The sequence below is a fragment of the Myotis yumanensis genome, unplaced genomic scaffold (genome assembly GCF_028538775.1).
Source record: "Myotis yumanensis isolate MYYU_CA2020_CCGP unplaced genomic scaffold, mMyoYum1.0.hap1 SCAF_14, whole genome shotgun sequence".
NCBI lineage: Eukaryota > Metazoa > Chordata > Mammalia > Chiroptera > Vespertilionidae > Myotis > Myotis yumanensis.
In genome coordinates, this window is record NW_027223765.1 from 16,171,902 (window position 1) to 16,196,345 (window position 24,444).

The 24,444-nt window shown below is 40.6% G+C and overlaps 1 protein-coding gene across 3 annotated transcripts in view; it reads left to right on the plus strand.

The window, feature by feature from the left end:
- Positions 1-24,444, plus strand: part of NEK10 (NIMA related kinase 10) — a 144,662-nt gene that overhangs the window by 63,445 nt on the left and 56,773 nt on the right. For all 3 annotated transcript variants that reach the window (XM_070433299.1, XM_070433300.1, XM_070433301.1), the window contains exons 21-25: positions 804-925; positions 1,049-1,151; positions 5,025-5,100; positions 15,971-16,100; positions 17,040-17,110. In XM_070433299.1, the coding sequence (XP_070289400.1) occupies positions 804-925; positions 1,049-1,151; positions 5,025-5,100; positions 15,971-16,100; positions 17,040-17,110 (502 nt within the window). The remainder of the gene's footprint in view (positions 1-803; positions 926-1,048; positions 1,152-5,024; positions 5,101-15,970; positions 16,101-17,039; positions 17,111-24,444) is intronic.

Genomic DNA, 24,444 nt, shown 5'->3' on the forward strand with positions numbered 1-24,444 from the left:
TCCATCGGGTGGAACCAGGAGAAGCGCAGCTTTCTGTGCTCTTGAGGCGCATAACAGAAATTTCTATCCTGGGTGGTATTTCAACCCTGTCATTCATTACAAGGCCATGGTGTGATTCCATTGTAAAAGTCAGAAAGGTAACCCTATGAGACTACAAACAATGCAGTTTAAAATGCAGTTTTCTGAATGGCTGGCTTGATTTAAGGGTAAATATTAGACTGTCGAGATGAAGTGGGTTTACATGTTCTTCAGGGAATCTCCATGACTTGAGATCAGGGGTCCTCAAACTACGGCCCGCGGGCCACATGCAAATACAAATATTGTATTTGTTCCCGTTTTGTTTTTTTACTTCAAAATAAGATATGTGCAGTGTGCTTAGAATTTGTTCATAGTTTTTTTTAAACTATAGTCCAGCCCTCCAACGGTCTGAGGGACAGTGAACTGGCCCCCTGTTTAAAAAGTTTGAGGACCCCTGCTTGAGATCATTAGCTCCTTCTCTTGGGGGCCTTCTAACCATTCCATGTCACAGCGAACATAGCGTATGATAGTAGTTGCCAGTGTAAACTAATGCTGTAGCCGGGAGAGACTGTTACTGGGCTCCAGTTGTCCCAAGATCCCCCCCCCACCCCACCCTCTCACCCCCTCCAGGGCTGAGTGGATTCATATCTTAAGGCATCTCGAACTCTTTAGCGCTACACACCTATTGGGAAACTCAGATTCTAATTCCTAAGTGTTTCTGAAATATCTTTATTGAGCTTAAATTTCTATTGTCTTTTTCTTTTTTTTTTTTTTCCTTTCTATAGATGATAGATTGTATATAGTTATGGAGCTTATAGAAGGAGCCCCCCTTGGAGAACATTTCAGTTCTTTGAAGGAAAAACAACTTCATTTTACTGAAGAAAGACTATGGAAAATATTTATTCAGGTACACGTTTATTTTCATATAAAATGGTGAAGATCCGAGCTGATATTTTAGAGCTGCATGTAGTATTCATCAGTGGTTATATGTATATTTGGGGAAATAAAATTTTGTCTTTGCTGTTTCAAGCTGTGCTTAGCTCTTCGGTACTTGCACAAGGAGAAGAGAATCATCCATAGAGATCTGACGCCAAACAACATCATGTTGGGGGATAAGGACAAAGTAACAGTGAGTAAGTAGGAACATCTTAAACATTTGAATTTCAGAATTTCTGAATTATACTCTGGAGCAGAGCTGTCCCATGGAACTGAACTGTGCTGATGGGGATGTTCTGTACCATCAGCACTATCCTAGAGAGCAGCCGCTAGCCACAGGTGACTGTTGGTCACCTGAAATGTGGCTAATGTGACAGAGGATGTGAATCTGAAATTCTGTGAAACTTTAAGTTGAACATCCCTATGTGACTAGTAGCTACTATTGAGTTGTATATTACCCACACGAGAGAATAAAGTATCCTTAGGATTCATGAGAATTTAATTCCCAAACCAGCAGTCTCTAGGTATTTTCTTTCTGTAGAATGTTACTTCATTAACACAAGCTTTTATGACCACCATGTGAGCATGTTTTGTTAAGCGATTTTAACATGGTCTGTACCATACGGGTAACAAATGTACTTATCAAGGGCTATGAAAAAATTCAGCCATTTATATATTTCAACATCAGTTTTTACCAAAGTATTTTCAACTGTAGCAGATAGGCCTCATGTTGGCTAACATTTTACAAATGAGAAAATTATTTTTCCCCAACACTTGGTTAATTCTCAATCATAGCTTAACTTTTTAATGCTTTAATGATATACTAGCTTTTTCCTGCCTTTCTTCACTCATGAGCATTTGTGTTACTCTTATGCACTATTAATGGTTCACCAACGATAAGTGGGGAACCATCTCTAAATCAGAACTCTCTCTATGTTTTGATCATGACATTCTATCAGTAAAAAGTTTTTTGATAATATGCTTCCATTATATGTAGGCTTGTTTATAAATTCTATACATACATCACTGTGTAATTATTCTATAGTACATTAAGTCTACAGAAATAAAATACAAAGGGGTATCCTATATAATAAAAGGCTAATATGCAAATCAACTATCAGTCAGACATCCCCTGAGGGCTCCCAGACTACGAGGGGTGCAGGCTGGGCTGAGGGACTCCCCCCACCCCTGCCGAGTGCACGAATTTCGTGCACTGGGTCTCTAGTCTATTATATAAAAAGCCTGTGGTCGTCACGCCATCACGCCATAACAACCGATCAGCAGGAGGCTGTGTGTGTGGGTGGGCGGGGACTTGACTCTGGAGGACTTGACTGGAGGCGTGGGTGGGTTTCTGGGGCCCACTGGGGTGGAGGGCGGGTTTCTGGGTTTACATTATTATTGTATAGTAATAATTCAGTGTTGATTACCTTTCCTTTCTCATAGACCTTTTTGTTTTTCTTGGAGTTAATAATTGCCCTCTTTTTTATTTGTTTTCCTAGGGTTTTTAAAAAATTGTACCTATTATTTCTTCTTTCTAAACTTTCTGAAAACATTATGAAAGCCCTCTTTGTACTACTTATACATGATCAAGCATGACAATTTTTCTCAATTTTGTTTTCCTGGGCAACCAATTCCTGTAGCTGTTTGCTGCAGTGATGACCGGATTTGAGTTTAGTCTACTACACAGACGTTGTCTTGGAACTTTCATTTGCTCCTCTTCTGATTGGAGTTCCTGTTTCTTGTATCCTGTGTCTTTCTCTTTCTGTGTAATATTCTCAAAGGAAAGTCATTATCTTTCCAAATTTGAAGGTGTTACTTCAATCTTCTAGCATCTGATTTTGCTGTTAGGAAATTTAATGCTATTCTGATCCCCATTGCTTGATACATGGACTGTTGTTTTTTTCCTTTGGAAACTTTTAGAATGTTTCCTTTATCTGCTTTGGATGGGTCTCTTTTCATTCAATGTGTCTGGAACTAGGTGTACTTCTTGATCTGGAGACTTAAAATTTTAGTTTTGGGAAATTTTTCTGCATGATTTCTTCACTGTTTTTCACCCCTCTACTTTCTCTGTTTCTTCTTCTAGAAATCCTTTTAGTTTTAGATCTTTATATTAAATAATGTCTTAGTTTTTAAAATAATTATTCTCAGTTGTTAGCTCTTTGTATTTTTGTTTTACCATTTAAAAATATTTAAAATAAAATAGTGATGAAATATGTTTTTCAGTGTCTATCACGATTGATATAAGTATAGACATTGAAGACTCTTATTTTTAAGAGGAATTACAGTTAAATTAAAATCATACAGCATTAATTTGAAAACAAATGTATAAGATTTCCACATTTGGGGAGATTTAAATAAAGCTGCAATTCATAGAGCCTATAAAAATAGTTTGTGTGTGTGTGTGTATGTGTGTGTAAGCATGTCACCACTAAGGGGCAGGCTTGTCATATTTTATTTTTCTCTTTTCTGTGCTAGAAGGTTTATTTACTCCCAGAAAAGAAGCACAGAATTCCCAAACGATATTTAAGATACATGAGAGGTATTAAAAATGTGACCAGAAAAAAAAACTTTAGAAAAATGAAAAATTCCTTTTTTTTCCTCTCTCTTTTCACTCACTATAGGTGAATTAGATGTTTTAAGATGAAGATTAGTTTGCAGTTATTTATAGTAACATGCTGCCTGGATTTTTGCCTTCATGAGGCAGCAGAGTAGTACCAGCATATTTAGGTGTGCAAAATTTTACAAGTAGTAGCTAATTTTAATGTATAAATATATTTCCATATAGGAGACTGTATCTTTTTAAAAAAATCCTCACCTGAAAATATATTTATTGATTTGAGAGAGAGAGAGAGAGAGAGAGAGAGAGAGATAGACATCGATATGAGAGAGAAATTTCAATTGGTTGCCTCTAGTATGTGCCCCGACTGGGGATCGAACCTGCAACCTAGATATGTGCCCTGATTTGGAATTGAACCCACAACCTTTTGGTGGATGGGAGGATGCTACAATCAACTGAGCCACCGGGCCAGGGCAGAAGACTATCTTTGAAGTCATCTTTTAATCACTTGTTGCCTTGAAACATGTCCAGGTCTTGTCACTGCACTTATTTGCAGCCTTGGAGGTGACACAGACCCTGACTCAGTGGCACATTGGGCTCAACGTAGTCAGAGTTGGCCCCAAATGCTGCCACCTGCCAAGTAAGATCCACCTTGACCGAAGCTGTTGAGTGGTTTTTTAAAAGGAAAAAATCTGTAGGTGACTTGAAAAGTTCATCGAGTGCTAATATTAAATATAAATATTTGGTGTTCTAAATTGAAAATCAGAATTATGTGGTGATGTATAAATATTTTGAGATGATTCTGAACATCATATTTACTGTGATTTAGTACCAATAGATGCCATTTAATTTCACATTTTTAGATCTTCATGGTGGTTATTTATGTTTGCCTTATTTTTTAAAAAAAGTATATTTTTATTGATTTCAGAGAGGAAGGGGGAGGGAGAGAGAGAGAGAAACATTAATGATGAGAGAGAATCATTGATCGGCTTCCTCCTGCACGCCCCCTACTGGGGATTGAGCCCGCAACCCGGGCATGCGCCCTGACTGGGTCTCCAACCATGACCACCTGGTTCAGAGATTGACATCCAATCACTGAGTCACAGCGGCCAGGCAGGCTTACCTTATTTTTAATTCTTATTTATTTTTTGGCCAGATGAGGTTATGACTGCCATATGCCAAAATATTAGATTAATTCAATTAATTTGAAATTATAAAAGGTAATTTGAAATGTGAAACAGAAGTTCAATTAGTACTTTGTTCTATGTTTCAGTTAACAAGACTTACTTTAGTATTTTTTAAATGCTAAGCCTCATGTCAAAATACATAGCATACTGGAATATTGTATGTATGCCATTCATTAAGGCTGGTGGTTGTGTGGAAGATTGATACATAGGGTATTCTGTAGAAGGTTGTGAATTGTAATAACTATTATACATAATCTCAAAGTCTAAGGAAAGATGCTAATTCTGGGGGAAAAAATGCTAACATTGTTTTGTTTTATGAATCGTAGCTGACTTTGGCCTGGCAAAGCAAAAACAAGAGAACAGTAAACTCACATCTGTTGTTGGAACAATCCTGTATTCCTGGTAAGCACAATTATTTTATGGCTCTCAAACATCAGATTTAACTAGTTTGGGCTTTCATTCCTCTACTTGGCTCACAAAGGAAAGACAACTTTAGGAAAAGAAGCTTATTTAGTAAGTTTTCCCGAATTACCCAAGTAATACACATGTATAGAATTATATATCACTCTATGTGTTTAAAACAATGACAACAAAGTACTGTTCCTCTATTCCTTGTGGGGACTCTTTTATTACTTAGATAGGTATCCCACCATCTGGCAAATAATATAGGTGCTTAATAAATTTATTGTGTGAATGAATAAATGATGACATACATACTTAGACATATATTTACAAGGTTGGTTGTTTCTTGAGTAAATGAGTGTTTATATTTTGATGAATTGAGACACTTGTAGCTTCTTAGCATGATCTGAGGATTTATTTGCAATTCATTAATTATTTTGAAGTAAGGATCTTCTTTTGCCTATTTCACATCATTTGTCTGAATCTTGAAATTAGTAAATGGATGTGATAGTAGACATACAGATTTCAAGAAAATATTCTGAAATATTATTCATCAGGTCAAGTAATCAAGACACTTCCATTTTCTTTTAAATCTAGTCTATTGTTGTGCATTTGAGTCCTGGGGATAGAATTTAGAATGAATCTTCTCAAGGGAGGATGGATATTATCTATAAATAAGTGTCATTTAAAACTCTGCCCCTGTGTCTGGACAGGTTCCACTGGGGAGTCTCATGCCTATACTGCTTACCCCTGGCCCATGCCTGACATTGCAGGAAGCCTCTTCCTCCAGGTGCAGGTGGAAATGTCCCTCTAGCACCGTGTCTAAAGAAAGCTTAGTGTTGCGCTTACTTTAAAGGAGAAATGTTTAAAGGAATTCCATCGTTTATCGAAGGGTGCATTAGGATCTAAGAAGCATTAAATTGATAACTGACACAGTAAGTAGCTCCGGGGTTGACCAGCACACCCAGCACGGGGCACCAGTAGAATACGGCTGCCCAACTGTGTGGCCTGGGCAATGGCCTGACTCCTCCCACACAGTAGGTGTTCTATTTCTCTGTGCCTTCAGCATTGGTACATCTCAGGAGTGTCTTTTTGAATTGTGAAAATGAAATCATCCTTCAGTTCAATTCTGAATGGACTCAGCATAATTAGGGGAGAGCAGGAGCTGTGGTTTGATTGGATTTCGATTTATGTTGAGATATTGGGAGACCTGGAATTTTCCTCTTGGCATTGTAGCCACTGGGTATCTCTCAACCTGACAGTCACCTAATGGAAGTGCTTTTTTTTTTTTTTTTTTTTAAAGCTTTGCGGAATTAAACTGGGAAAGGGAAGGGAAGGGAAGAGAGATGTGCGTGTTTATCATCTTACCTGTCCCTTATGTAGACATCCCACAGCTTACTTGTTGGGAGTAGATGACTTAAATCCTTTTCCATGTGATATGCTAGGAGCCTTCATCAGGGGCATTGTCCCCAGGGACAATGCAGAAAGCCAGGGCAGAGCAGAAACATGGCATGCATGAGGGGAAGGCCCATGGCGCTGGGGTGGGCACCCTACTGTTCTGTGTAATGGTCATGCCATGTTCTGTGTAGTATGTAAGCATTTTGCAAAGGGATCTATAGCTTCCTCCCTTTCAGATGTTATGACAGAACTTGCTTGGAAGTGAGTCTGACTGACTAATAAAATAATAACAGGTCACACGTGAAGAACAGAGATAACAACCGTGATGCGGGTAAACGGGAAGAGGAAAGAGTTGGGGAAGCCAGAGGATGTAAACAGTGGGGAAATAGGGAGGCAGATCACCATGTCAGAGGCCGTCTTCTCACTGTGTCCTCACATGTTGGAAGGGACAAGAGAGCTTTCTGGGATTTCTTTTGACAAGGCACTAATCTTACTCATGGGGGCTCTGCCTTCATGACCTGATCATCTTCCAAAGGCCCTCCTCCTAACTCCATCACCTTGGAGGTTAGGACCACAACATACCAATTTTGGGGAACACAGACATTTAGTCCATAATAGTGGTCTTTATATTTATAACTAGAGGCCCGGTGCATGAAATTCATGCACAGGGGGCGGGTGTCCCTCAGCCCAGCCTGCGCCCTCTTGCAGTCCAGGACCCCTCGCTCCTTACCGCCTGCCTGCTCGCTGCTCCTTACCGCTTGGCTTGCTGCTTCTTAGTGCTGTCTCTGCCGCGGAGACAGGAGAGGTTCCTGCTACCACCGCTGCACTCGCCAGCCATGAGCCTGGCTTCTGGCTGAGTGGTGCTCCCCCGTGGGAACGCACTGACCACGAGGGAGCAGCTCCTGCATTGAGCGTCTGCCCCCTGGAGGTCAGTGCGCATCATAGCAACTGGTTGTTCTGCCGTTCAGTTGATTTGCCTATTAGGCTTTTATTATATAGGATAGTTTCTGCTTTATTTTTTAATTCTTTTTAAAATTTCTTCTGCTTTATTTTTATATAATTTAATGCAGATATGTATAGGTCATGAATCTTTATTTTCAGTTGTACCTTTTATCAGTGAGAAGTGGCTAGTGTACTAAATACTTCTTTGTTTGCTTGTCTCAAATATTTTCTTTGTTTTAATTTAGTATTGTGAATTCTCGTTTTTGTTTCGGCCCTCAGTCACTTCTGTTATTTCTTATTGTGGTACTGAATCTGTAATGACTGTCTGGAATTCTTGGACCTTTCTTGGGAATGACCTGTTTTTCTTTCCCAGACAATGAATCTATTCACAAAGCTTGTTAGTTTATACTTTTTATGCATTTGAGAAAGGAGAGGAAACTTTTAAAGAGACCTAGTTATCAATTTAAAAGCACCAAACTGTTCAGTGTTGGTACAATAAATTAAGGCGACAATTTCTAAATGTGGTAAACAAAACAAAGTACAATCCTTATTTCACTTTCTCTGTTTACCTTTTCTTAAAGCAAAGTACAATCCTTATTTCACTTTCTCTGTTTTCTCCCATTTAAACTGTGGACATCCAAGGAAAGGGCCGAGTATAAATTATTTGAGTAAATACGGCATCCTGGGCCTTATATTTTGAAAATATGTTGCATTTCCTGTTTCATGGGAAAGGAAACAAAGTACAAAGAGCATATCTCACAGGGTCATTCCGTTCAGCCACCAGGTTCTTTGCTAAGTTGATTCATTCTCTCTATGGAGCTGGCATCCATGGGCTACCCTGAGAGCAGTTAATCCCTGAGTGGAACACAATAAATTGGGATCTGTGTAAGGTGCTTTATTTCTTTGTTTTGAAGATCTGTTATTGTACTGAAAGAGAGAAGAAGGGACTCTTTTCATAAACGATCAGATTATGAAGATGAATTTTAGCAGTGTTGGGAATATGGACATTTTCAAGGACGAAGCTTCAATAGGAAGTAAAAGCTGCCGGCCCTCCATTTCAGTGACTTGAGTAAGAGAAGAGAAGTAGAGGTAGATCATTTAGCTCCTTGCCAACGGGAGGAGGGAAATTAGCAATTTAGTACAGGTACAATGGTAGCAAAAACGGACCCTCATTCTTTAACTTTTGCCCAGAAATCTAAGAGTCACGCACTGGACAGTTGCTTTATTAGAAAAAAAAACTTATTTTTTAGTCAGGGTAGTAGAGATAATAGCCAATTATGGCAAACCAGAATGTCAGCCAAACAAAGTGGCAAGGAAAACATGTTTCTTGTCATGTTCGTTACAGATAGTAGAGAACAGTTGTAATAAAATATGGCTTAAAACTCCTCCTCTTTTGCTCTTGAAAATCTTTTTCTTCTTTATTCCATTTATAATTTTTTAAAGCCACACTCTGATTTTAGGGAAATTACTGTAAAGATGCTTCATGTGTAGCCTTGGACTCGATGCTATATCATGCTATTGTTTTTTTAGCTCGTTGTCAACCAGACAGCCATTATCAAACATGCTCCGGCCATGGATTTTCCATGTTTTAATACCTCCTTTCCATCTCCCCATATGAACTTCCCAGGCATCTCTGCAGGGTTTCAGTAATGGCAGATATTGGCCTCAGGGAAGACTCGTTGGGTGAAAGGAACTTCTCTGTACTCCTGATAGCACACCGGATCTGTGCTTCTTATTGACAGCTTGCTTTGTTGGGGTTTCGCAAATGGTTTACTTATCAGGGATAGTGAGAAACTGAAATCATTCCTGAGAAAGCTGTCAGAGGTCACGGCCAGAGGTTTTTCATATATTCAGAGTTATGGAACTATGGAATGTCTATTTAAAAGATGAAAGAGAAATGCATTTTTTTTTTTCTTTTTCAGCCACGGAAGTGTGCAGATTTAGGATGTATTTGCCCAGCACTTTATGAGGAAATACAGTGGGGATTCAGTCTAAGAAATCTATAACTAAAAAGAATGAATTCTAAAGAGTGACTTTGAAAAATGTGCTAACTCTCTTTTAGAATAAAAACCCTTTATTTTGTCTAAAAGTCTTAAACAGAAAATAGGTTCTAATAGTCTATCAAAGGAGTACCTCATCAGAAATTGTTGATATGCTCACCAATTTGTTTTTGAGTAGAATGCTATCTAATTTTAAATATAATGTTGAATATAAGGTAGGCATCAACGTTATATTTCCATATGCTTAGAAATACAGAAAAGTGAATTTAATCTTCGTTTTAAAACGGTGTATGTACCTGTCATTAAGATGTTTTAAACCTAATTGATGGGCACAGCATTCCAGAGCAAGAATATGTCTTACAAACCTTTCTCTTATGAAGGTGAGAACAAGACCTCCAAAGGGGAAATAGCTGCTTGATGCCACAGAACAGTTAAATGTAACTCGCGAGATACACTTTTTCTTTTAAATAATGATTTTCTTCATAGCACTTATTAACTTTTTATTTACTTACATGTCAGTTGTCTCCCTTAGTAGAATGGAAGCTCCATGAGGCCAGGGATTTTTTTTTTTTAGTGTGTTCTATTCACTGCTATGTCCCCAACACCTGCAACAGTGCCTGGCACATAGTAAGTGGCCAATACATATTTGTTGAATAAATGAAAATATGACTTGGGAGCTTTTAGAATTTGGTGTCAGGCCATCTGTGTTTGCTGGCTTGGTAAGAGAAGGTTTCACGCAATAGGTAGAACCTGATCTATATGATAAAGAATGGCATTGCTTGGGGATGAAGAGAGTGAATGTGCTAGATAAGGGTTGCCATGAAATAGGAGCGAAGATCAGAAGGATTTAAATGTTAATGTAATTGACATGGGTGGGGCAGGGTGAGAGCAGGCCACCACTAGTGTTTTGAGATCAAACATACTTTTCTCAAACTGGACCCGCTGGAAAAGACAGCTGGCACCACTGTTATCACTACAGACTTTTTTTTCACTGAGGGTGGTGAAAGTTCTTGCGCTACTTGACTTTGACTTGAATAGGCCAAAGGTCAAATATGTGTTTGTCCACTCAGACCTCGTCAGGATTCAGGAATATGACAGTCCCATCCTCACTACTATGTCTGCCATGCTGCCTGGTTTTTATCTAACCCACTTATTGTCACAGCCCCCACGAAAGGTGACAGATTTCTCTGTAGAATAACGATGATGCCACTTTGCATTTGTATTTTTCATTCTTAATAAATTGCAGTGTCAGATAAAATGATCTAGAATCAATTGTGCCATCTGTGCAACGTTCACTCACCCTAGTGGGGGGATGAAATTGAACGTAACTTGACGTTTCATTGTCTAGTAAAACGCTCTTCCACATAAGACGCTTATCTAGCTCAAAGAAGTGTTGCATTAATCAATGAAATAATGGGTCAGTTTTAGTTTTAAATAGCATCTACCACTCATTCATGGAAAGTGTATTGATAATTCTTCCACCTAGAGTGTCTTGCCCCACTAGTTCATACAGTGTTACTTAGGGTTCTGAATAATACACCTCCCGAATCCACAGGAGGCGGGCGACCGAAGGGGAAATTTTGGCATCTAGAAACCAGTCATGGCCCACCTCGACCTATGGAACTCATGAGGCTATTCTGATGGGTCATAGTCCACTTTACTTATTATTTAACTAAAATGTTTACAGATAATATATGGTCATTGCAAAAATTGGGGCTGGACTTAACATGTCACATATATGCATTTCACATATATATACATATTTAAAAGAACTTTTATACTTAAAAGTTTATATTTAAAGTGCTTATATTTAAAATAACTTTCTAATCATTGATTTCATTGGTGTTAGAACACATCAATACATGTCTGTATGCAAGATGAGAGAAATGTGATGCTTTTAGAGAAAAATAAATACGCGGCTATCCTTATTTTTTTCTAAAGTAAGTGCAGAAAACCACATTTAATGCTTAAGCTGCTTTCCATGTGCCTTTCTGTAAGAAGGATGACTTGAGCACTAACCAAGGAGAGGACACAAAGAATATCGCCACTGGAATAAAATACAAGATTCCCAATGAAATTGGAATTTTAAATGAACAACTGAGTTTTTTCGATTTATGTCCAAACATTGTATTTTTTAGTATAAATACATCCCAGATGTTGCAAATTTTTAGTAATTGAAATTTAGCTGGTGATCTGGGTTTTTACTGGCTAAGGCTGCCAACCCTAGATGCAATGTAGGTCCGGCAGACTCTAAAATCTATGATGAAGGTGTGGCCTGTTTCCTTCAGTGGCATGCCCATGGCTCTTGAATGTGTCATCTAGTTCTCCTTTCTCTCTGTAAGAACTTTGTGTTTAGAACAAACTCAAACCTATGTAGATATCAAATCTCTGTAATTATCTGCCTAATGGCACCAGCATCTGTGAGTTGAGAATATTTCAGTGGTGCTGGCTACAGAACCTGTCAAGATAGGGCTTTCTGAGTCTAACAGCTTCCAGAATGGTGTTACCCATTGGCTATCTCTAACTGTGGCTCTCTGAGGCATGAATCAGTGCACTCCAAATTGATCTAGCTTCTACTAGTCCCCGCCTATGAACACACACGGCATATTGTAGTGTGTGTTCATCACCCCATCACCCAAGCTAGAAACTCGGGAGCCTGAAAGATGAGAGGGTCTTCCCCTTCCCTTATCCTCCTCCCCATGTGCAGTCAGTCCTGGGGATTTCCTCTTCTCCCATTTCCTTGGCCACCACATTAATGGAGACTCATTCTTTCTGTCCCTCCTCCAGCTCAGTCCCTCCCGCCTCCATAGAGGAGAACACCACTGGGCTGATCAGAATGCCCCCTAACTTCTGTGGCTCCAGTGGGACTAGACATATTCCATCAACGCCTTTAGGTACTTTCAATACTAGGGCCTCATAGGAAAAGATCTGAACATGGATGGATCTTGCAACTACATGCGTCCTTCTGCCTAGAGTCCTTTTTGCTGAGCTCTGCTCATCTCAGCAAGTGTCTGAATATCATATTGCTCACTCCTTCCCAGAAAATGCACCCAGGCACTTATTCCCCCTGAGTCTTCCCAACTTCCCACATCCCCTTTGATTTTCATTGCCTTCCATCCCGCCATAGTGATTGTTGTCTGAGCCATTTCTCAGAATCATTTTACCCAGCCTCAGCAGCCATAAACATGCACTGACAGGCACACACACATGCACGCATATGTGCACACACACTATGCATGTGTGTGTTTTGGCCATCCTATAATGCTAAATGCTCTACGTGGAATCATTCCAAGATACGGCACAATTTACTTTTCAGTCTAAATAAACTGTAGTTATTGGCATATAGTCTTAATTACGTCACTTCAGATTTTTATCCTCATGAATTCATATGGGTTTTTGCCTTCTTGACTGAGCAAATAGCAGATCTTGTGTTCTCAGACAGATGGTTTATATTCTTTCGGAATTTACATTTTAGTTTCTCTTTCAGTTAACAATAAGTTAGTTCTCTCTCCTCTGTTCTGAAGGCAGTCTAGGGAGATGAATGTTTGATAGCCAGAACCAGGGAACTAAATGTACTTTTTAATAGACTGAGATTAATACATTGCTGGGAGATGCAAAAATCCCTTTTCTATCTTGACTCAGTGAAGCAAATATTGTGGGGTGAGTTATTTCAATAAGAGAAACTTGTCTCCAAACATTTAGTCTTGACTATGTCCCAAACTCCTCAGAGTCCTTTTATTAGTATTTTCTAACATTTGCTGAGGAAATTTTTTAATTTATTGGTTTTCTCAGAAAACCTGCATTAGTTTGCCAGGGCCTGTAACAAAATAACACAGACAGGGTGGCTTGAAGAACAGAAATTTATTTTCTTACAGTTCTGAAGGCTAGAAGTCCAAGATCAAGATGTGGGTAGATTTGTTTTCCTCTGAGGCCTCTCTCCTTGGCTTGCAGGTGGCCGCCCTCCTGCTGCCTCTTCACATGGTGGTTCTGTGTACACACATTCCAGGTGTCTCTTCTTCTTCTTAGGACACTAGTTATATTGGATCAGGACCCATCCTAATGGCATCTTCTTAATTCAGTCCTCCTCTATATACCAGTTCTCTAATCACGGTTACATTCTGAGGTACTGGGAGTTGGGACTGCAGCATATACAATTTGGGGGGCAAAGTTCAGACTGTATAACAGAACATTTTGTTGTGTCTTCTAAATATCAGATTCTATTTCCAGCTTGTCATTACTTTTAGTTGTAATTATGAAACTCTTATCTTAGAGATTAATTGAAGTTGGATCCCAGAAGCAAAGTGATCGTTAGCAACTGTGTTGTTTGTCTCTCTTTCTTTTCTTATTCTCTTCCAGAGAAGTGATTCTCGGTCTTTTTGAGGGACCCCTGGACAGCGTTGAGAATCTGATGAAAACTATTATATCAGTCAACTTTGACAACCTATCTCAAAACTTAGTGGTTTAATATAATAACCTGTCCCCACTCCCAATACACTGCGGGCTGGTCCCAGCAAGGACTGCGCTCGTATGGTTGCCAATGGCTTGCATTCATAGTGTTTTCAAGAGCAGAAAGAGAGAGTGAGTTCCAAAGAGGGTGTTTCCCAAGTATCTCTCTGCATCACTTTTACTGACGCTTCCTTAGCCAAAGCAAATCATATGGTCCAGCCAAGATCGGAGGGGTGGAGAAGCAGGCTCCCTCTCTAGATGGGAGGACCCCGAAGCCTGTGGAAAGGGGGCACGCCTGTGGGAATGGGAGGAGTTTGTGGTCTCCAGTGAGAAGGAGGAGGAGATGTAATGGTGAGAAAAGTAAACGGAGTACACTCTCTTCTTACAAGTGTTTTCCCCCACATTGAGGAATTATCTGTTGAGGAGAAATGAACTGTCTGCAGAGAAGTCCAGATGCTGCTGTGGAGAGTGACTGGAGAAGGGTCCTGGGGCCGTGGTGGGCACAGAGCATCTGCTTCATGAGTTCTTGGAAACAGGAAGCACATCTCTTGCGTTCTCAGTAGATAAAAACACGAGGAATTTGTCTGTGGGGAGCCAAGGGCATCTTCCTCTTGAGGACATTATTTCTTGTAAGGCATGTCTTTTTAAATGTGAGCAGTTGATCAGGTGGTAACAAGGGACACCTTTTTAGTCACTTAGGACCAGCAGGGTCCTGCAAATCACCCCCGATTCCCCTTTTGCCATGTGATTGAATTGAAAACCACCAAATATGACAATGCTTAGCTCAGGGACTAGGAGTCACACTTTCCTCTGCAAATACATAATGGGAATCTTAAACCAGGAAGTCCCCATAATAGCACAGGTATAGCGGCTCCTTGGTTATTCTTAGCAGTCAGTACTGAATTATACCTACTCTGTCCTGACATTGATTTATCAATATATTTAAACCTTAACTTACTGTCCAAGTTAACCATTGATCCCCACTCCATTAATTTAGAGGGCTTAGCACAGTCCTAAGTCTACGCTGTAGGACTGAATTATCAAACTACTCTATTTGGGGTGTGTGGGTTTGACACTTTGCTGAGTTTCATTCTACAAATATGATAGAGGAAACTTCTATTAGTCCAAAATATCTAAGGGGACAACATTCCCCTCCACATTAAAAAAAGAAAAAGAAAAACATGTCAAACGTGTCCCTCACAGCTTAACTTCGTTTAAAGGCTGTCAGCATCCTTGTCCAGATCAGAAATACAATTTCAGAGAAGCTGACATGATGGGTGTTGTCATTTCCTGCAACGTATTTAAATGTAGTTTTCCACCTATTTTATATATTAAGTTGAATAGCAAAGGAAAGTGCTGTATCAGTTAGTTTTTCCCATAAAAATGCTGCGTTAGAAACCACCGCAAAACCTTAATGGCATTCGACAACAAGCATTGACTGTCAGACTCACAGGTCTGGGTCTTCTGGGCTGGTTCTGCTTCAGGCTGCAGGTTTATGGGTTGGCTGGACCAGATCTGCTCCACGTGTCTTATTATGGGCTCAGGCCAGAGAGGCAGCAGCTACCTGGGTCATCCTCTTCTAGAAGCTCCTAGAGGGACAAATGGAAGCCCTTGAACCTGTTTGGACTGAGACTTGATCTGGTGCACGGTCCCTTCCACATGGCATTGGCCAGAGCCAGGCAACGTAATCACAACCAGAGGCAGGAGTGGGTAACAAAGACTGCCTACTAAGAGGCCAGGGTGAGATGTACAAAACTTCCAGAACAGAAAAGAACGGGGGCCAGTGATTCCATGCACCACAGAGGCGTGGTGGTTTCTGGAAATAATAACTTCCCTGGACACCTGGTAGGCAGTGTTTATGGTCAGCTGAAGTCTAGTGCTTGAAATGGAATCGCTTGCTTGTGCTTGTGGTTCATCCAAGTCTGGGCGAATTCAAAGATACTTTTTAATGCGTGTACTTAAATAGTGATAAACAGTTTCACTTGTTTTCCTTGTATCTCCAACTATAGCTTAAAAAATTGGACTTCTTTCTGAACTGACCTCTCCGCTTTTCAGTGTCTATTAACATCCTCATTTTCGTTCAGCCCTGAGGTACTGAAGAGTGAGCCGTACGGGGAGAAGGCTGACGTTTGGGCCGCAGGCTGCATCCTGTACCAGATGGCCACGCTGAACCCCCCCTTCTACAGCTCCAACATGCTCTCCCTGGCTACAAAAGTAAGCAAGCGTGGGAGGCAACAGGGCCTCCTGCTGCTGATAATGCCACTCCTTTTCTGCTTAAATAGAACCTTGTGACATCAATAAAACTCTCAACAGCAGGCATTGATTTTTCCCCAAAAAATGTTTTTATTGATTTTTAGAGAGAAGGGGAAAGGAATAGAGCAATAGAAACATCGATGAGCTCAACCACTGAGCCACACCAGCTAGGCAGCAGGCATAGCTTTATTAACCACATGCTCCAGTTAATTTTTCCTCCTTTCTTCTAAATCTACATCATGTGCTATGGCACATTTCCCCCTATAATTGCGTTTATTTATAATAGAAAATTATAAAATAAGTATGTCAAATTACTTTTTGCTCTATTCTTTTTTTTATTTAAATCTTTATTGAAAGCATTACATATGTCCCATTTTTTCCCCCATTGACCCCTTCTAGGCCGCCCCCCCCCCCCCGCCCTTCTTCTCTGTACACCCTTCCACCCAGGCCTTCACCACCCTATTGTCTGTGTCCATGGGTTATGCATATATATATACAAATTCTTTAAATTCTTTTGGTTGATCACATCCACCTACCCACTCACCCCCACCTTCCCTTTGCGATTTGGTCCGTTATTCTTAATTGAAGTTTGGACTAACCATGATCCAACATAACATAGCATAACATAACATAAGATAACATAACATAACATAACATATTATATTACCCTCCACATCATTCATATGAATCTTTAGCTCAGCTTAAAGAACATAATTCCAAGCTAAAGAACTACTTAATTGATGTCAATTTTGTATTTGTTGGAATGCTTTTGCTCCTGATTAGAATTTGTGCACAAAGTTACAATGCTTACGGGGTAACTCTCGTGTGGTGGCCAAGCACTACTGCTCAAAAATATCAATGTCCCTTCGTTCCCGTCACTCCACTGCGTTTGTTTTGCAGATAGTGGAGGCGGTGTATGAGCCAGTGCCAGAAGGCATCTACTCTGAAAAAGTGACAGATACCATCAGCAGGTAATTAGGCTCCCAACTTTGAACCTAGAGGGATCCTCAAGAAATACCTCACACCTACAAGGATTTCCTTTGTAAATATTCATGCGGAGGGAGGGCTCCCAAGTAATCTAAACCTAGAAAAAATATTTTCTATCATCAATAATAGTGACCATTTGGAAGCCATGAAATGTCCAAGAGGAAGTAGTGCATTCACTTGAAATATTACGCAGTCACTGGAATGATGACTCTGAGTGCTTTGTTTCCACTTGTAAAACACATGCAGTATGATCCTAAGTACAGCAGGATGTCAAGTTGTTTATAACTATGACAAAAAGTTTAAAAATATGGCCTAAATGTGGAAAAAGGCTGGACAGGAATATATGAAATGGAAAAGGGTTATGTTAGATAAAATTATAAGCATTTTTCATTTCTGTTTTTAAATCAGTAATGTTGTATTGTATAATACATTTTCAAAGAAAGTTGGGAAGAATTTTTCTAGCTACCAATATAGTAGGAGTTTAATGAAAGGCATTATCCCTTTGCAAAGTTCTGACCCCACAGGGCTTGTCCCAGCTGACCCCGCCCCTCTCCCCTCTCACTTTTCCTCTTTTCTCTTCCTTTGGACCTTTGACCTTGCTATTCCCTCTTTCTGGAACTCTCTTCTCTGAAGCATGCATATGGCACAGGCCTTCACTTCCCTTCTGTTTCTGCTGAGCTGTCCTGTGTCAGGAAGCCAGCCCCACCCTCAGCCTTTCTGCACCCTCTTGTGCCCTTGCCTGCTCTCTAAAGCTCACAGCGCCCATCCCCCTGACGTGTTGTGCCTGTATATACGGACTTGTCTCTTTATTGTCTCTCTGTCCTCACCGGACTCCACAAGAGCAGGGACTTCTTCAGTTTAGCTCACAGCTGTTCCATGCCCAAAGCAATGACTGGCACAGTGTAGCCCTTAACTAATTAAATACTGGTTGTACGAATAAATGACTCTCATTTATCTGGCTGATTGTTATTTCTAGACCATTTTAAGTACTTAAGTTGGCCCAAGATGACTTCTCTGCCCCATTGAGCTGAGTCAAATTCTCATTATTATGATGGAAACCCTAGAGTCACCTCCTATATAGACTCTATCCATGCCCCTGCCCGATTCCCGTCCAGCTCGGTTCTGTGTCTGCCCCAGCACTGAGCAGCATCTCTGGGGGGATGTCATAGACATATTACCCTGGCTGTGCCCCTTCCCCTTCGTCTCCCCTCCCAGCCCATTGTTTGGCAGTAGGAGGCACTCCTCACATGTTTGCAGGGTTACATCTGGAGTCTCTCCTTGTGCAGCGCAGTGCTGTCCTGCTGTTCACTAAGAGCCCCAGGCCCAGCTCGGGCGGAGCTTCACTAACTACAGACTCTGAACAAACCATTTGACCACTCTTTCTGCATCTCTGTTTCCTCATTTAGTAAAATGGGGATCCTAGTCGCACCAACCTCATCAGGCTGGTGTGCTGATTACACAGGGAATATATTGTTAATATTATAGGAAATGAGCTGAAACCCCTTCTTAAATCATCTGAATTCTGCATGTCCTGGATCGTGCCTTGTTGCTAATGAATCCAGACAAATGTATTTAAACTGCTCATCTTCACAGTCTGTCCCCGTTCTCTGCTATCTGTTTTTTGTGAAGTGCCTTAAAAATCTGTCTCCGGAGTTGTCAAGACAGGAGTACCAGACGTGCTCGTTTTACTTCCTCCTTTTCATAGGTATTTGATTGCCACAAGGGGCTGGGGACGGGTAGTGCAGAGAAAAAGAACGGAGACATTATTCTGATTTTGTGGCACCGGGCAAACAGAACCATAATTTGCTTCTGACAGGCTCCCCGGCTATTGGTACCCATGCCTCTTGGGGCTAAGAGGCTGCGGCAGAGTCATATATCAACATTGTCATGAAAAGGTTAAAAGCATCAGTAGGTTCTGGAATTAACTGAATTCATATTCCTCCTCTTCCACTCAACTGAACATTCCCAGCCCCACTTTCCCCCCCTGTGCTGTGTGGGTAGCAATGGCAACTACTCATGGGCTCACTGCAAAGCCTGAATAAGATAATGCTTCTGATGCTCTTTGCACAGTACCCAGCAGATAGCAAGCACTCAATAAATCCAGCTATCGCTATTAATAACAATATTATTTATGTGTGGAATTAAGTATATAAAACCAATTGTGATAAACGTGATGCAGGGCAGTAAAGTGGCAATAAGAGATTACAGAGGAATTTGGCCTGGTCTGGAGATTTGAGGAAAATTACTATGAAGAAGGGATATGTAATCTGGACCGGAACAACTCTCAAATAGTAAATAGAGTAGAGAAAGCATTTCATAGACGGGCATCTGTGAAAGCTTTCCTGGGGGAAAGAGCTTGTTAGTTTGAGGAACTGAAAGACATTGAAGATGGAGCGTGTTAAGTACGGGAGAGAATAATGAACACATGATTAGGGACTAGGGGGAGACCAGATTGACCAGGTCCTGTAGGCCACAGTGAGAGTTTGGAATTTTTATCTCGAGTACTGAGGAGAGGACTAAAGGGCTATTAACAGGATGGGCACAGTGAAAATTTCCTCCTTAGCACAGATCAGGGGGGACAGACTGGAGGAAAAGAGTGTGGAAGGGAGAGGAAGGCCCAGCTGCCCATTGAGAGCTGATGGTGGCTTTGACCGGAGTGGGGTTGGTGTTGATGGAGAGAAGTGGGGTTGTTTCCTCTATAGGCTGGAAGTTGAGTCAACAAGTTTGGGGTACAGTCATAAGAGGATTAAAAATGCTTTAGTTAACTGGGACAACATAGTGCCATTGAAAAAATGAAAGCAATCGGATTTGTTCTGTGGAACTTCAGAAAATGGAGCCAAGATCATGGAGTAGAGAGTCCTAGGAGGCCAAGGTCAGCTCACCATTAGGAAGTAAGTGTCAGAATTAGAGGCTCACACCATGGAACAGGCTGCTGGGTGGGTAGTGTCACCGGAATGTTTAAGAGAATGAATGATCACTATTAAGAGATTCCAGATTAAATGTTTTTGAGGATAATTTTTATTCAAAATAATAAGATGCCATAAGAAGAACTGACAATTAGTTTTATAACTGACTATAAATTAAGATTGCAGCATGCATTCTGTAACAGATGTTGTTTTCATTTAAAGTTATTCAAGACTCATTGTCTGGGTTCACATCACAAATAAAGTTTTATCTTTAGAAAATTTGACACACAAAAAAACAAAATCAGTCATGGGTTGCTTGCAGTCACATATTTAATTTGCTTTGGATTTTTAGACTTTAAAAATTTAGTTCCCAAAGAATTAGGGAACAAATTCAATTTCCTGTTTTCCTTGGGAAATTGGTACCAGGGACACATCAAGGCAGAAGTGTTTTTAATGATCATTTATGACTCAGCAAACCAGGCTCAGAGCCAGTCACTAGTACTGTTGTAGAGCTTTTGAAATACAAGACAACCATTGATGGGAAAATTCACTAGACTCATTCTTAATTTTCAACAAGGTGTTGTTTCTGATCATACATCTGCTGTACCATCTTCTCACTTTTACTTCCTGCATCTTGTCAACTAGAGCTCATACAGTTTGTTTTCCTGTTTGTTGAGGTAGTAGAAAGTGGTCATTGGAACCTTTGTTTTTTCTTAACAGGCTTTTAAATTAGGAAAATATCTTAGCAACCCTGAAGAGTTTGGGGCAGAAAATAAATACATTTCATTACCAGCATTACTACTTTTACCTTGCAGTAGACTGTCAAGGGAGCATTGTCTGTTTACTTTTGAAAAAGGAAGAACATTTCTTATTATGCACAAAATATTCCAATTGCCTTATTTTTCACTGTCTCTGCCTGGTTGCATAAGCTGGCCGGCCCTTTGTTTCCCAGGCAGTGGGGAGACTAACAGAGTTAATGCTTTCAGCTCTTCTGAGGACAAATTGATCGTTACATTTTTCACTCCACCTTCAACTCTTTGCTTCTTTAAACATGAATTGAGTACAACTTAACATTGTAGCCCTCTAATTCTTTCCCTCGGGCCTCAGTGCAGAGTGGGGGCAAGGTGGGCAGGCTGATTGGAACATCCCAGATTTTTTTCTAGAATATGATTCCATGCTTATTCTACTTGAGAATCATCGAAGCATTGGGTTGCTCTTAAGAACTTCTGTGAACTATCTACACAGGGAGACATTTCAAAGCAATGAAGCTAGACTAGAACTTCTGGTGGGAGATATACCTGGTAGTCTCAGTCTGTGGCCAAATAGTTTGGGTATGGGCGGTAACTTCTTAAATGTTAGGCTAAGTTATTTAGTTATTTAGTTTGTTTGTTTGTCCACTCACTTGCTGAGTTCCTCTTAGGACCCAGACTCCATTTTACATGTTGGGGGGAGATCATGGCGAAGGTGGACACATGTCCCCCCTCTCAAGAAATTTCCAGTTTCTAGTGGTGAAAGAGACCATTACAATACAATAATTATAGTTGTTTTAAGTACTTAAATATAGACAGTGCAGTGGGAACATATCAAAGGGAGACAGTGAGTCTACCCCAGGGTGTTCTGAAAAGTCTTACTGATAGAGACTTGCAAAAGAGTGGGATTTTGGTAAGCAGTTAATGGATGTGGTTTAGGAAAAGGCAGATACCATCAGCAAAAAACAGATTCAAGCAGAAGGGATAAAATGAGCAAAGAAATGGAAGCATAGAAAAGCCATGGGCTATTTGGGAAAGTACAGGGAGGAGCATTTGTTGTGTTGCTGGGGCAGAGGGAGAAGAGGAGGCGAGGCGGTGGAGAGAGGTAAGGGACAGTTCAGGAGGGGCTTGTATGGCATGCTGGGAGTTTCCATTTTGTCCAGTTGGGCCACTGAGGGGCTATTGAGCAGTTCTGAGCAGAGGAGCGACATAATCAGTTTTGGAATATTATTCTGTAGCATTTCGCCATATGGAGCAGAGGTGGGCAAGGGATGAGCATGCCACTGAGGAGATTATTTCAGTAGTCCAAGCAAGTGCTGATGAAATAGGCCAATGGCCCTGGGATCAGAGGGGAAGGATACAGAGTCAGAAATTAGTGAAAAGGCAGAAGCCACAGGACTTAGTGTTGGTTGAATGTCGGAGGGGATGGGAGAGAAATAAAGTTGTGGATTTTCTTTTCCATTTATTAGGCTTTTATAATATGTCAGCACTTTACAGGGCTGGCTTTATTTCATCACCATGCCAGCTTGATCTTATGGTGATACCATTTTACGGATAGGCTGTCTGAGGCTTAGAAACGAAGTGTTGCCCAACATCAGAGGTAATGAAGGACGAGCCAGGATTTAAACCCCAGTGAGGTGGCTCAGAGCCTTCAGACCTAATTATGATGCTAAACTGTACCTCCTGGATGGCAAATGCAGGATGGAGAGTAATTTGGGAGAGAAGGGGATGGATAGATGCCAGAACAGAGGCCATGCTGGTTCCCATTTACCATAATATATAACTATATAATTTGTAAAATTAGTTTATGTTGCCTTTTCAATTAAAAAACAGCAGATAATTAAACTGCCAATATTATGTTGAATTAGTTTAAAAATCTGCAGACTAAGAATTTAGAATATCTGCATTGATGAAAGGCTCCGTTGCTGGGAGCCATTGTTTTTTCCCCCCTCACATAGCAGTCATAACCAACACTAGGTCAACCAAACATTTTTTTTATGAGCTTTAATCCCTTTTGCTAATTAAGTGAGGGTAGAGAAAAAAGCCCATCTAGTTAGAAGGTGAACTTCAACACTTGGCTTCTTTTTTGGTTATGAACAAAAGTAAGAAACTTGAACAGAAATTTGTCATTGCCGCACAAAGCCGGCTTTCTGTGCTTATGACCAATGCATGGGGCCTCTGCACTCACATCAGTCCTGTGCTCAGGGTAAGGGGCTGCATTCGAGGTCAGCAATTGCATCTTTGAATTGGTCTGTTGGAAGCGAAATATTATGGGACAAGGAGCATGTGTGTTGAGGGTTTGGGGCCTCAGCTCATGCTCCCTGCCTCCCTGGCATAGATTCTCAGCCATCTGCTCCAGTCCCCTGGACCTTTACCTGGCCTCCAGCTCCAGCTCCCTGTTTCTGTCCCATCATTGCTGCTGCCCCCAACCTGCTGTGGGAGGCCTGTGTTCCACCTTTACCCTCCTCCCCTTGGGGTGTTGCTGAAGGTAAATAAGGAGGGGTCAGGATGGTTCGTGTGCCCTGCTATGTCTTGGGTCAGGGCCAAGAAGAGGTCATCCCTGACCAGTACCATGGCTGTGTTTGGAGGGTGATTAAGTGGGGGTCTCTTGCCCACCTCCAATCCAGGTACCAATTGCATCCTGCTGGCACAGAGGCTGCAATGTTTGGGGTCTCCCATCTACTCTCAGGATGCTGGACTGTGGAAAGGGGAGATTGAGTTCCTACTTCCTGGGGCCCGTAGTTTCATTTTGTACTGGGAACCACACAAATTATATAGCTGGCCCTGTCTCCATGATCTCTCGCCTTCCTTTGTACATAATAAAGTTCATAGACTGAACTTTGTTAAAGATGAATTCAGAAGATGTATAAGTGTCGATCATAACCATAATAGAAGCCAACTGCCTCAGAACTTAAAAAGAAGTAGCATGAAATGGAATGTCTTAAACTCTGATTAAGATGTGTGTAGTTTGCTCATGGTTAATAAACTCAATAAGAAAGAATAATTAACATATTAGAATCTTATTTTGAAGAATAATTGTGTGTAATAATTCTTCAGTTTTGCCTGGAGACATCAGTATAGGCACAACTTGTATTAACTATGAGTTGCTAAATAGAATACAAGATGTGAAAATTAGATCTCTTTCTCAAAGTCCAAACAATTTAAATTTTACTGAAAAGCACAAATAACTTTAGTGAAGTTGGTGAATTTGAATTTAAAAATAGAGAAAATATTGCCTAGCTGATGTGGCTCAGTGGTTGAGCATTGATCTATGAATCAGGAAGATATGGTTCGATTCCTGGTCAGGGCACATACCTGGTCAGGACACATATAGGGCTTAATTCCTAGTAGGGGGCACGCAAGGGGCAGCTGATCAATGATTCTCTCTCATCATTGATGTTTCTATCTATCTGTCCTCTCTTCCTCTCTGAAATCAATACAAATATATTTTTAAAAATAGAGAAAATATTGTAGTGAGTTTCAGAAGCATTTAAGGATGCTAGCCAATGATCTTGACCACTGGTTCCCTGGGCATCTAGTGTTTAGCTGTGACATGAACAATACTCCCTTTAGTAGGCTGATTGATATTTCATACCTCCAACATCATAGAAAGTATTAGTAAGCAATGTGTCAAATTAGCTACTTTAAAAAAATTTATTACAA